We start from the raw sequence: 14,210 nt of genomic DNA, 5'->3' as shown, positions 1-14,210 counted from the left end.
TATGTAGTTTACAAGAGATTGGCAATAGCAGTACAACTGTGGAAGTTTTAAGTATGCAGTTCCAGTACCAGTGTTTTTATTTGCTGTGTTATATACATATAGATATGACACACCAAATTGCAGATGTACTGGTGACTCTCCACACTTCCACGGCTATAACAGTAAAAGGAAAGTTGAAAGGCGCAGTTTCACTGGGGAAGAAGATAAGTTATAATTTCTATTAATATGTTTATTCCAGTGCTTTCATATTATTTGGCTCAACTTCTGCCAGGCATTATTGTACATAAAGGTGTAGAACATTAAATACCTCTTAAATGGTATGACCTGCAGAACAGTCTAGTCTGTGGTTGGTAAATACGATGCAGATAGCATCAAGAGTGTGTGACGAGAAAAAAATTGAGTTAAAGGTACGGGGAAACTGGTTGTGCTGATTGATAAAGGATAAACTAGATGAGGTGAATGGTAGTATGCACTTGTGAACTGGGAATTTGATATTCTGGGAGGCCATTTAAAAATAATAATAATAATAATAATAATGCACAACTACAGAAATCTCTAGTTATTGATAAATGTTCAATTACCCGAAAGTTCCTAAATGCAACGTAACGTATACCGTACAGTTAAAAGGAAGTCACGCTTGATCATGGTTTGCGTCACTTTCCATTTTTAACCAGACATAACGTCTGAGAAAGGAAAGATGATGATGATGATGATGATGCAACCTTCAGAAGTAAGATGTTGGAGTGCAGTTTTGCAATTTTAAGACATGCATAACGTAAGAAAGTAAATAAAAGTTAAGCTTTCAGAGGTGAAAGCTATACAGATCAGATTACTTCCAAAAGTGCAAACTGTGATTAAAGTAATCAGACATGGGGGAAAAGTATGTAATGGCTACAAAAATATACTAACTCAAGGACGAAATTTGATGGGAAGATGTAAAAAAAATGTAAAGGATAGTGTGTGTGAAATGTCAGAAATATAAACAAAAGTGTGGGAAACAGTACTTATAAATTAATAGTAGTAATAATAAATTAATATTTCACTGTATTTTCTGTAGGATAATCATTTTTGGCACTAAGAATGATCCATTTCTGTGAATGGTGGGCTCCATGTGGTTCCCAAGTTGTGCAGTAACTGTAAACCATAAAATTACCAAATAAGTAGCAACCAGTCGCAAAATTGTTTTCTTTATTTACTTTTGCAAATCGATTTCAACTGATAAACAGCCATCTTCAGTGCTACAAATACAAGAATAAAAATAATTAATAACAGTGACCAAATGAATAAATGTACATAAAGCAACGTAAAACCAATTAAATTATAGAGACTCATTAAACCATTTAAATGCACTTACAAATTTACCTTTCAACGAATATGTGCCCTGAGTAGTAACACTGTCTTAACAAAGGTCAAACATAAAGTGATACATCGAGAATTAACTATGACGATGAGAAATCTTAAGGGGCGCTGCAAAGCAAACCCGCTCTCTATGCGAAAAGATACAGCTAAAATAAAATAAAAATGAGAAGAAGATATGACATACAAAGTGAGGCAAAGTATGTAGATAAAATACTGAAATATTTACAAAAAATGGATATATTGACAAAGATTTTGTCAACCACATAGTACAGTTATATACACCAAAAAGCAAGTGTACAAATTAGTAAAAAAGGAACAAACATAGGTGAGAAGCACACCACAGAAAAAAAATTTAAAATACTCTTTAAAAAAATTTAAAATTATGTATCATATTATCGAAGAGCAAAAGTTAATCATAATGACAAAACGTAAAACGGTGTTGGCATCCATCTAGCGTACAGTTAATGGTATTCAGGAAGATCGGATTCACCCCCCCCCTCCCCCCTTCCCCCCCCCCCCCCCCCCCCCCTGGCAGATGGACACACATTGCAAAAAATAAATATCATTAACTGTATGCTAGAAGGATGCCAACACCGTTTTACATTTTGGCAATATGATCAACTTTTGCTCTTCGATAATATTATAAATAATTTTAAAATTTTTTCTATGGTGTGCTTATACCTTTGTTTGTTCCTTTTTTACTAATTTGTACAATCACTTTTTGTTATATATAACTGTACTATGTGGTTGACAAAATCTTTGTCAATATATCCATTTTTTGTAAATATTTCAGTATTTTATCATTATATTTTTAACTTACTTTGTATGTCATTTCTTCTCATTTTTATTTCATTTTAGCTGTATCTTTTTGCATAGAGGGCGGGTTTGCTTTGCAGTGCCCCCTTAAGATTTCTCAATGTCATAGTCAATTCTCGATGTATCACTTTATGTTTGACCTATGTTTAAGACGGTGTTACTACTCAGGGCATATATTTGTTGAAAGGTAAATTTGTAAGTGCATTTTAAATGGTTTAATGCGTCTATATAAATGTAAGTGGTTTTACGTTGCTTTATGTACATTTATTCATTTGGTCACTGTTATTAATTATTTTTATTTTTATTGTTGTATTTGTAGCACCGATGATGGCTGTTAATCAGTTGAAATCAGTTTGCAAAAGTATATAAAGAAAACATGATTTTGTGACTCTGCTTATTTGGTAACCCATTTATATGTAATGTATGTAAATCATTTTGTTGGTCTTGAGCCTATGCCATTGAAATGAATATACATTCCTTTCTTTAGGTTTCACAATTTCATACTTTATATATGAGGACTATTTAACTGGCTAGAGAACACGTATGGCAAATGTTATTTACAATATTCTATACTTTTGCAAATATTTTAGCAAACCCTTAACTTTCATTTCAGATTGGAGAAGCAGCTAAACTCAAACCTCTAGAGGTAGAATTAAAGCGCCTTGAAGATTTATCTGATGCTATTGTTAAAGACTTCTCTCTTATGAGGAAGCGGGAAGAAGAAATGAGAGATACAAATGGTATGTATCAATATAATTTAAAGTATTTTTGATTTGGAAAGTATTTTTCAGTCCTGGCTGAAGGTCACTCTCAAATTTTTTTCTTTTTACAAGGTGTACAACTTTGCTTCCGCCGTTTCTTCCCCAACATTTGAGGCTTTAATGAAACAAATTGGTTACACATATATCATTCAAACTATTTTCCATCACTGGCCACTACTTTTCTTCCATCTTTTGGGCAGTGTACGAATCAAGTGTCGAAAAAATTGTTCATCTTTTGAAGCGATTCACTAATTGATCCAATTTGTGACATCCTCATGAGATCGGGAGTGTTGGTCAGCCAGGCCATGCGCCATTGATCTAAACAGGTTATAGTCAGAGGGAGCAATGCCTGGAGAACACCATGGATGGGGCAGGACTTCCCATTTTAACGTTTCTAAGTACATTTTGACCTCTTTTGCAACATGAGGTCGAGCATTGTAATGCTGCAAAATAACTTTATCATGTCCCCGCTGTATTGCCGCCGTTTGTATTTTAATGCTTGGCTCAAATGCATTAATTACATTCAATAATGAGCACCTGTAATTGTTTCACTTGGTTTTAACACCTCATAGTGCATAATGGCGAGCTGGTCCCACCAAATGCAGAGCATGATCTTGGAGCTGTGAATATTCAGTTTGGCCGAGGACGTGGAAGCATGGCCGAGATATCCCCATGATATTTTGCATTTAGGGTTATGGTAATGAACCCATTTTCGTCCCCGGTCACAATGCAGAAATCGCTTCGGTTTTTGCCTCTGAAGCATCTGTTCACAAACACAAACGCCATTCAATGTCTCTTGTTTTCAGCTCACACGGGACCAAAGTTCCTTTTTTCTGAATAAAAAGTCCAAGCTAACTGCTGACATCAGCAATCTGTTTCTTTTGGCCGCTGCTTACCGTTGTTGCCATATATTGGCAAATGGCGGAAGCAAAGTTGTACACCTGGTATTTGTGCGTTTCATTCTACAGTGAATTATTACTTATTTGGGAATAATTATGTTTAAAGGTAATTTGGTGCTATAGAGGTTATTAAAACATTTAAGAGATGATGTCATTTAGTAGGTGATAACTTAAATCACCCACTATTGTGGGACACACATTATTTGCAAGTACATAAAATGACCTTTATTTTTTTTGTTAGCACTAAATAGGTTCCCCTTTTGCTAGAACACCTTGTGGAAGATAAAGCTGGTATCAAAGATCACATCTTGGATATTCAGGAATCCAACTGAATGTTCACATCATCCTTGCACGATATTTCAATCACGTGCCTTGCTGTCTTCTTCAGGTGCTACCTGAGACTGGTCCTTGGGTTGATAAGAGTCCAGTATTTATGCTTGGAAGAAGCTAGGTGTTCCCTAATCGGTCCGCGCCTAGTCGAGTGTTCCATCTGTGGTCAGCACCCGCCAGACTCTGCTTCAATGGACCATTCGTCGCGGATGTTCAGACTGCCATCCATGGCCGTTTTGGCCATCCTCAACGGCTGTGGTCGTCATCTGAGGTGTCAGACTCGATCTGAGATGTTGGTTACTCTGTCTCATGACTGTTACTATGATTTCCACTTCTGTTTCATGCTGGGCGCTCCATAATCGGTCCATGCCGCGTCGTATGTTCCGTCTGCAGTCCACCAGCCCACCAGACGCGGCTACATTGGCCCTTTCTGGTCGCCGATGTTCCGACTGCTGTCCGTGCCCGACCTATCCGTCTTCTGAAGTAGAGTTCATGATCTGGGGTGTGTCGAACCTTATTTGTCCGACACCTTATCTCACGGCTGTTCTCTTGGTCTCCACTTATATTTCTTGTAGAATCCCGTAGTGTCCTGTGTTGAGTTTCCACAAGCTCAAGCACTGGATTCCAGGCAGTGCTTATTTGGTATCCCGAGTCACAGTTGATTAGACTGTCTGTGACCTTAATCTCAATGGCTTCTTTAATGACAGGGATGTCATACATTGGCCAGACCACCAGAACTACGGACATCAAGTGTAAAGAACACCAGAGAAGTACCAGACTCAGTCAACTAAATCAGCATTAGCAGAGCATTGTCTGGAACTTGGTTATTCAATGGATTACAATGACACCAAGATTGTGACACAGACCTCAAGATTTTGGGACAGTGTCATTAAAGAAGCCATTGACGTTAAGGTCACAGACAATCTTATCAACCGTGACTCGGGATACCAAATCAGCACTGCCTGGAATCCAGCGCTTGAGCTTGTGGAAACTCAACACCGGACACTCCGGGGTTCTACAAGAAATAGAAGTGGAGACCCAGAGAACAGCTGTGAGACAAGGTGTCGGACAAATAAGGTTCGACACACCCCAGATCATGAACTCTACTTCAGAAGACGGATAGGTCGGGCACGGACGGCAGTCGGAACATCGGCGACCAGAAAGGGCCAATGTAGCCGCGTCTGGTGGGCTGGTGGACTGCAGACGGAACATACGACGCGGCATGGACCGATTATGGAGCGCCCAGCATGAAACAGAAGTGGAAATCATAGTAACAGTCATGAGACAGAGTACCCAACATCTCGGATCGGATCTGCCACACCTCAGATGACGATCACAATCGTTGAGGACGGCTAAAACAGCTGCGGATCGCAGTCAGAACATTCACTACTGGAGGGGTCCATTGAAGCAGAGTCTGGCGGGTGCGGACCACTGGCGGAACCTCGACTCAATGCGGACCGATTAGGGAATGCCCAGTTCCTTCCAGGCATAAATACTGGACTCTATCGACCCAAGGACCAGTCCCAGGTAGCATCTGAAGAAGACAGTGAGGCACGCTGTTGAAATATCGTGCAAGGACGACGCGAACATCCGGCTGGATTCCTGAATAGAGATGATGTCAACAGATCGCCAGGAAAGCATGAACAATTACAACCCAGACCTCGTTTCTTACGTGATCTGGGCTGGTATGACATATTTTTGCTGTAGATGTCAGGGCTTAGAAATATTGGTCAGTTCCTAAACAATAAATGTGTTACATGCTTGTGATATTGCATACATTTTTATAAAGGTAAGTGTAAAATCTAATAAATAAAAATCTGCCCAAAATTTAAATTACTGTTGAAAGCACTTTTTAATTACTTACATTATGATTGGAGAAATAATTGATTGGTAGAAAAGCCACTGTGCTTTAATTTGTGCAAAAACATACACATGGAAGTGCTACATTGCACTTGCAAGCTGACAAATTAGCATGCTGTATCATAATTCTTCTATATGATACTCCTGAGCATTTTCATATTGTATCTCATCCATGCGTTGATTATTTTTAAAAAAAATCATTTTTGTAATAAAGAGCAAATTAACTAGTTAAACTAAAGATGTGTAAGGGTGGACTTATAACTCTGGTTAATTTATTAATTTAATTGAAACTTTCCAACTGATGATATGTTTTTTTGCAGTACGACTTTTCAGCTGAAGCAAGTTTTTGGTAGCTATCATTGGTGCTCCACATATGTTAGCTAATTTTGTATAGATAAAAGTAACATGTTTATTGTGTAGTGATTCTATGTTGTTACTGTTTTCATTGGACTGCTGTATTGGTTTTTAACATATTCTGGAAACCTCATTGAATTTTTTTGAAGAACTGTTGATAAAATTCATGATATTGCAATGAGAGTGACTAAATTGTTGAAATGATAGTCATGTAATATGAATGGTAAAATAACATCCTGGATGAAATTACATCAATGAAAAAGCAGAATGTGTGATGTGATTGTAAGTATGCAAGGGAGGATGTTTGAGAATCAACTCTGGAAAAAAAGTGAAATTTCTTTTTGCTATCATTATTTGGCTGCAGGTGAAATGGAGCTTTGTATTTATGACTCATATTAAAGGACCTTTTGTGTAATGAATTGAAAAAAGTGCAAAGATTAACTTCCAGACATGGCTTTGCACCATGCCAGTACTAAAAGCGTAGCCTAAATGACTCTCAATGAGGTGGCCGATGAAGAGCTAAAGCAATAGAAATGTAAAGCGGGTATTACATGTCTGTGCTGTGAACAGTATTGGTCTAGCGCGACAGCCGTCTGGCGGTAGAAAGGTTGAAACTATGAAAATTAGCAGATAAATTGCCTACGTGCCAAAATAGAGAGCAGTTCTAAACTGCCATCAATCCCCACTTGCGCAGTAGGCAGCGATAACTCACACATGTGCAGAAGGGTGTACCATAGTGCTTTCTGCTTGTTGTGTGGTTATTGTTAGGTGTCTAGTGGCTAATTTCAGATTTTCGTGTTGGAGTTTTTTCACATTGGGATCTTCCGCATTTTGTTTTTCAGTAAGCAGGTTTAATAAACGCAGGAAAGAATCTTTTGATAGCTTCGTATTCTAGAAATAAAGTGGAGCGAAAAGGTGTTAAGCATCTTAAATCAGGCATACAGTGGGGAAAGTTGTATGTATGACCTGCTGTATCATAATAAGGTAGTCGGAATCGTCTATTTCTGAGTAATATGTATATAACGTTATATGGTGATTTTTGATTTGTATCGTAATGCCTTAGTTTACGAAAGCTCATGTTTGATTTGATTGCATCTCTTACTTGATTTCAGCATGCCAGAAAAGAGAAGCTGGCAATGAAAGGGAGAAAGTCCTTGCAGTTTGGCACAGTGCGACAGAGGACTTCAAAACTCTGAGTAGCACATACCTGTAGTCAAAGTTTGGAAAAATAACACAAGTACACCTTTAAGTATTGGTCCTTTAAAGTGTTGCAAATTGCAGTGCATATATCCACAACTACTTTTGAAATGGCGGGCTGTGCTATTCGTTGCCTAAAAGCCAGACTCTTTAAGATTACCCAGTTGCCAGGAAACATAATGTTACATCCAGCCTGCAACGTAACAGGGCATTTATCGGCATTTTATTTGTGATCTAGGCTGGTATAATCACAAAACTTATAATCATATGATTTAATTCCTACTTTCAAGAATGTGAGACAGCCTCCCTCATGACTGTGTCACATTTGCTAATTCCATCTTCTATCACAGACAACAGCTTCTCCATGTCCATCCTCATGAAGCTCCGAAATTCATGCGGATCTTTGACCCTCAGTTCTTTCATTTGCAATGAATATAATCCCCTACCTTTGTCCCTTCTTTTCATCAGGGTCAAACTCAACAACGTCTGGCTTTTTGGTTTCGTCTTCGTCCTGCCCTAATCCAAAGATTTATTGTCACTACCAGGACAACAGCTTCAAAAACAAGTGGTCCTCTGTGTGCAAAATATTGTATTAATACATATACATGTGTAACCAAGTGCCATAATATAAAATTAATTGTTGAGTTTGTAATTCAGAACAGTAATAACCTACATAAGAGTATAACAATTACTTAATAAATAATAATAAACATTTTCTTATGAAATAGGAACCTTGAGTCACGTAATTTGAACGGATGACGTTTCAATATGTCACAAGGTCCCCCTTGTGATTTGTGCGGTAGAACGAACGACTTTACAAGAGATCAGACAGCTCTGTTTGCGTTTTGTGCATCATCACTTTCTACTGCACGTGCGTCAGGTATATCCCGCATGGATGATGGAATAGGTTTACGTGAACCAGCCTGTAGTTACAGGTATGCAAGCTAGGGGTACTGGAGCTTAGGTGTACGGTTTAGGCGCATTGTGTAATACGGGCTTAATGACAGTGACTAATGATATTGACCAATTTTCACTTATTAACATCATCAGCCATCAGACAGCATCGATTGATGTGTGTAACGTGTTCTATGAATGAGGTGATTCCACACTGTCAACATTTCACCGATCATTACTTTCATGGTATCCCAGCATTCCTAGACTTAGATGTCCGAAAGACAATGTTATCTGCTTGATACAGCTGCCAAACAACAAGAAATCTCCCAATACAAGAGATTAACATGATATTCAACGTTTTTAGATTCTTCTAGTTCATCCATCTTACCAAAAGTTTTCTACACTTGCTCACATGTGCCTGAGCAGGTCTTTAAAATAGTTGCATACTCTTGTTGTTTCAAAATTTTTGCCTAAGTCTGTTTCCTAATTAAAAAGATAAATTGCTTGGGGGGGGGGGGCATGGGGGTGGATAATTTTATCACATGAAGGGGTTATCATGCTGTCAGTGCAGAAATGCAGAAAAATTTCTTTTCCAAGGAATACAAAAAAAAAATAGTTTTAGTAGATCAGATATATTGAACCTATCAGATTTGATTGACATGTTTTGTAATTAAAATGTTGTTTATAATTTTTTGCAAAATCTGTAAATCCATCCTCCTGTATGGTCATTTGGGATAAGTGATTTCTGTAAGAGCATCACAAAATAGTCATCTTGACCCTTATTCTCATACCCACAACTATTTAGGTTATTTGCAATTTATCAAAAGTACACAGGTACACTCTTAGGTAACTTGATAAGTGGAAAGTCCAGTGCCTACATGACACAGGAGATAAGAATGTACAGTGGAACTTCATTTATCTGGCTCTCATTAATCTGGATTTGAAATTCATCTGTTCTGTTTATAGAAACTACAGTAACTGTACAGTATTGGATATTTCGGAAGTAATAATGGCAACAATTGATGATGACTAGACAATGGATTACATGCATTTGCATGTTGTATATGCATTTGCATATTTGGCTGCTTTTCACCAGTTATATTAACTAAAAACTTGTGACGAAGCATATTTTCACTCTATGTTTACAATATTTTAAAAATTTATATGGGCGGTCTCTAGTTCGATCTAATTTTTGATGGTCTCACAGATTGACCACAACCTAGAACTGCGTGAAGTCGCTAACCGAGAGGCCACTGCCTAGTGAAATCATTACTTCACTTGTACACAGTTAAACGTATTTACGACATGTAGTGTGTAACGTGTTGTGCGCCATGCCACCCGAAAAATAATGTCGTTTTGTGGATAGCTGACCATGTGGAAATGTTGACTGAATTGGTTTACATTATCGAGTTTCTAATAGAGCAGAATGTCAAGACAAGTCTTCATATCGCAGGAATGCAGAAGAAAGGCCTAAGACAACAACTTCTGACAACAACAATTTGCAGTAGTAGGGATTTGTCCAAAGGCAACCAAAAAAAGTCAGTTTAACACGGATCTATGGGAAGTATCCATTGCAAGCAATCTTCCTCTTCACAAACTTATGAACCCTGTCCTCAAAGGCTTCCTGTGCAAATATTGCTTAAATCAAAATATACCAGATGAAACAACATTGAATAAAAATTATGTACCGACAGTTTACATAAATGTTCTGAAAGAAATACGCAATGAACTTAAGGACAGCATTATCTGGATTTCAGTTGATGAAACTTCAGACACTTGCGGCTGTTACATTGCAAGTGTATTTGTTGGTGTTTTGAAAGAGAGCCTTCTTCCTATTCAGCAGCCTGAAAAGAACTTGAAAAAGTAAATCATTCTGTGATCTCGAGATTTGTGAATGAGGGTATTAGAAAAATATTTCCAGAATCATATGCAGATAATAGGGTGTTCGTGTTTATTTCAGTTGCACCTCTGTATATGATCACAGCACGAAAATCCCTTTGAGTATTTTATCCCAATTTGATTCATGTGATGTACTTTGCTCATTGAGTACATCACCTTTGCTGAAGAAGTATGTTCCACTTTTGTGAATGTAAATAAACTGATTTCATCAACAAAGAAAGTGTTTCTGAAGGCTCCTGTTTGCATCAAAACCTACAAAGAAAAACTACCAAATGTTATCTTCTGAACCAATGGTAACTCGTTGGGGTACCTGGGCCGAAGCTGTGTTTTACAATGAACATTTCAAGGCCATCAGAGTGGTAGTAAATGGCTTCAATAATACAGAGGCCTTGGCAGTTTGCCAGTGCAAGAAAGCTTTTAATGACATTGCTGTGATTAGCACTCATTTTCCCATGTACCTGCAAGTATTAAAAAGCTTGAAACTCAGGGTTTGACATTGAATGAATCTATTCAGCCAATGAATAAAACTATTCTAGTGAACTCCTCATTGCCAGAAATATTCCCAAGAAAACTTGAAGAAAAGTTTAAAACATTTTAAACAATATCCCAGGCTTTGAAGCCTTGTGCCAAATTGATAGTTGTATTAATGGGACCGGTGAAATTTTACCAGAAACAATGAATGCCAACATAGCATCCAAATTCAAATACTGCCCAGTTACCTCAGTTGATGTAGAATGGTCCTTTCTTGCTTATAAAAATGTTTTGAGTGATCAAAGACACAATCTTACTACCGAAAATTTGGGACCGTACTTGATCGTTTGTTTACAGCAGTGGAAAATTGTAAATAATGCTTTGGTCCAATTGTATAAATTAATGGTTAATGCTGTTCAAAAAAATTCATGATTGTATGTTGCTTTTTAAATAAAATATTACAGAGTTTTTGAGCATGCCCTTCTGCACGTGACATATCTTGAAGTTGATGCTTTACATATCAATTGTTTTGCTGCAAGTCACTTGCATTGCATCTGCTTGTTACCAACAACAATAGCAAAGAAGGAACAATTCTTGAAACACGGTGTGCATCCCCAATCTACAAATTTTTAAAAAATAACCCCAGAAAGTCCCCTTCCTAAAATCTACCAGAAAGTATTCAGAAAATATCAGCATCCTAAATGTACTGATCTTTTGCGTGTCCAATGCTCTTCCTTATAATTGATATGTACAGGTTCGACTTTGAGATATAATGCATGCAATAACTGCCATGTTTTTCTGTTATTTGATCTTGCATATTTCGACACCTTCATGCATTTTAAAGCATATTTCATGCATATTTTAAAGTTTCCATGATGAATGTAACCCGGTCTCTAATGATGACAGCCGAGCGAGGTGGCGCAGTGGTTAGACACTGGACTCGCATTCAGGACAACGATGGTTCAATTCCGCGTCCGGCCATCCTGATTTAAGTTTTCCGTGATTTCCCTAAATCACTCCAGGCAAATGCCGGGATGGATCCTTTGAAAGGACACAGCCCACTTCCTTCCCTAATCCGACGAGACCCATGACCTCACTGTCTGGTCTCCTTCTCCAAACAACCCAACCCAACTTTAATAATGACAATCATTAGATTTAAATTTAACCTATTGCCATACACAGATCCTGGTACGGTGTCAGTCAGTAAGTTACCATTGAATTGTACGGTACTGTATTGCCTTTGTTTATTGCAAGTGTAAAACATCATCAAAGAGAGAGAAGTTAGTAGTGCCCGTGGATGAAAAGATACTCTGCATAGGAAGGAGGGAGTAGTATTCTTTAAAAGCATTGCTGCTGAATTTGGTTCTGTAACTTTAGTGATTAATCTATGACCAGCCTCTTGTAAGTCCACTATACAATTTGTGCATTTAATAGGAAACAAATTCAACTGAACTTATTGACATAAACCTATGAATCTAGCTCAAAAGAAAGTTGCTGATTATTTCAATGAATAAAACTGTTTTTTCTTCAATAAATGCCTAAAATGTGTGTTAAAATTATATGTGATTAGTGTGTTTGTATGGCAGTCGGTGTGTTTATGGCACTTAAACAATGTTGTGATTTAGACAGAATTTTCGGTTTTTTGATAACCCGAATGAACTATGGCCCCACCTAGTCTTGATAAGTGAGATTCCACTGACTATTATTTGAGCATTCACTGTTTATGCACTAGACTATGCCCAATAAAAGCTCTGCCAACATAATCGTGAAGGCTGAATTCTCTCTCTCTCTCTCTCTCTCTCTCTCTCTCTCTCTCTCTCTCTCTCTCTCTCTCTCTCTCTCTCCTTACCCTTACCCTTCCTTTCCTTCGCCCATCCCAGTGTAGGATTTAGTTCCTCACAAATACTGTGCCACATTCTGTTAATATGGCAGCTGTATAAACTGAAAATATTTGTTTAACCTGTTGTGAAATGTGACTTTATTTGAGGACTATGAGTAAGAAATGTTTTGATTGTCCCGTAGAAATCAGTTTTAATAAAAAAACATTAAGTTAATTTATTTCATCAGAACCTACAGAATTCCCTACAAATAGAATTACATTGTAAGTTCTTGGAATTTGCACAATGAAATCACATTGGGTATGAAAGAAAGAAATAATAATTTTTCCTGATATTATCAATATATGGAATACAGCCAACAGCATAGGATGCTGTCATGTTTACTGTATGCCATACACATTGTAACTGGATGTAGATTTTTGTTACTTTGCTCTGCTGTTGTGAATGTCTGAATATTTTGCTTTTTATGTGTTGGTAGTATTATTAAGAAGCAATTCTTTTCTTTTGCAGAATCAACAAATAGCCGAGTCCTTTACTTCAGCATTTTCAGTATGTGCTGTCTTTTGGGTTTGGCGACATGGCAGGTTTTGTACCTACGAAGATTTTTCAAAGCCAAGAAACTTATTGAATAATTGTCATCATTGGTGATTTGGTGTAAATTAACCATAGTGGCTTTGCAATCCTCATGTCTGCTGTTTCTCACTACAGCAAGTGAAGAACTCTGGCAGCACATGAACTTGAGTTGTTTGTGAATTTGATGTGACACGTCATCCATGTGAGTTGAATTACATTGGACTGTGTGACTTCTTTTAATTGTTTGTTTCGTTTCACTGTGTTGTGCGGATGAGTTGTATGATTGCATTGTCACAAGTTGTTACTTACTCGACTGTAAATGTATTTGACAAAACATTCTTCAGAACTTGTGAACCTCATTATCTGTGCTGTCTTAAAAGCTGTTTTGTACAAAAGAACTGAAATTTACAATATTTGTTACAGTGCACATTTTCTTAAAATGTTTGTAACATGCTGTAAATTATTAAAAAATATTTATTTAAGATATTTCGATTTTCTCCATCCTGGAGTTTTATGCGCAGTAGTATGAGCATACGTTATGTACAGTAATTGCTTTGCTGAAGCGACATTTAGTAATGAGACTGATTAGTAAAAAAATGAGCCCATGTATTTGATGTCAGAGATCAGAAGTAAGTCAGCTTATGTAAAAGTAGGGTGGCAGATTATGTCAGGTTACTATATTTGAATTGTGCCTTGGCTGAAGGAAACTACTAAAGAACAAGAGAGGCGTTATGCATGTACTGTTAAAACCATTTGCATTTCAGGAAATCGATCTACGAACTATGTCTTCCCATACATCTCTCATGAAATGACCGGCTGGCAAAATTAACAAATTTGATCTTATACAAAGGCTTAGCAATAGTCTTGCTCCATGCACACCATTTGTGAACTGAACATGAAGGCAGACTATTTAGTTGCACAGTGTATTGTCATCCACCTTCTGTGAGACACCTTGTGGT

The 14,210-nt window shown here is 37.4% G+C and overlaps 1 protein-coding gene across 1 annotated transcript in view; it reads left to right on the top strand.

Moving 5' to 3' along the window:
* Positions 1-13,733, top strand: part of LOC126347322 (transmembrane emp24 domain-containing protein bai) — a 28,852-nt gene extending 15,119 nt beyond the window's left edge. Inside the window, exons 4-5 of the mRNA XM_050002261.1 lie at positions 2,789-2,915; positions 13,189-13,733. Coding sequence (XP_049858218.1) covers positions 2,789-2,915; positions 13,189-13,310 — 249 coding nt within the window. The 3' untranslated portion in view covers positions 13,311-13,733. The remainder of the gene's footprint in view (positions 1-2,788; positions 2,916-13,188) is intronic.
* The last annotated feature ends 477 nt before the right edge of the window (positions 13,734-14,210 follow it).

The sequence above is a fragment of the Schistocerca gregaria genome, chromosome 1 (genome assembly GCF_023897955.1).
Source record: "Schistocerca gregaria isolate iqSchGreg1 chromosome 1, iqSchGreg1.2, whole genome shotgun sequence".
NCBI classification, from domain to species: Eukaryota; Metazoa; Arthropoda; class Insecta; order Orthoptera; family Acrididae; genus Schistocerca; species Schistocerca gregaria.
The sequence above is the reverse complement of the archived record's forward strand: the minus strand, read 5'-3'. Positions and strand labels throughout refer to the sequence as shown.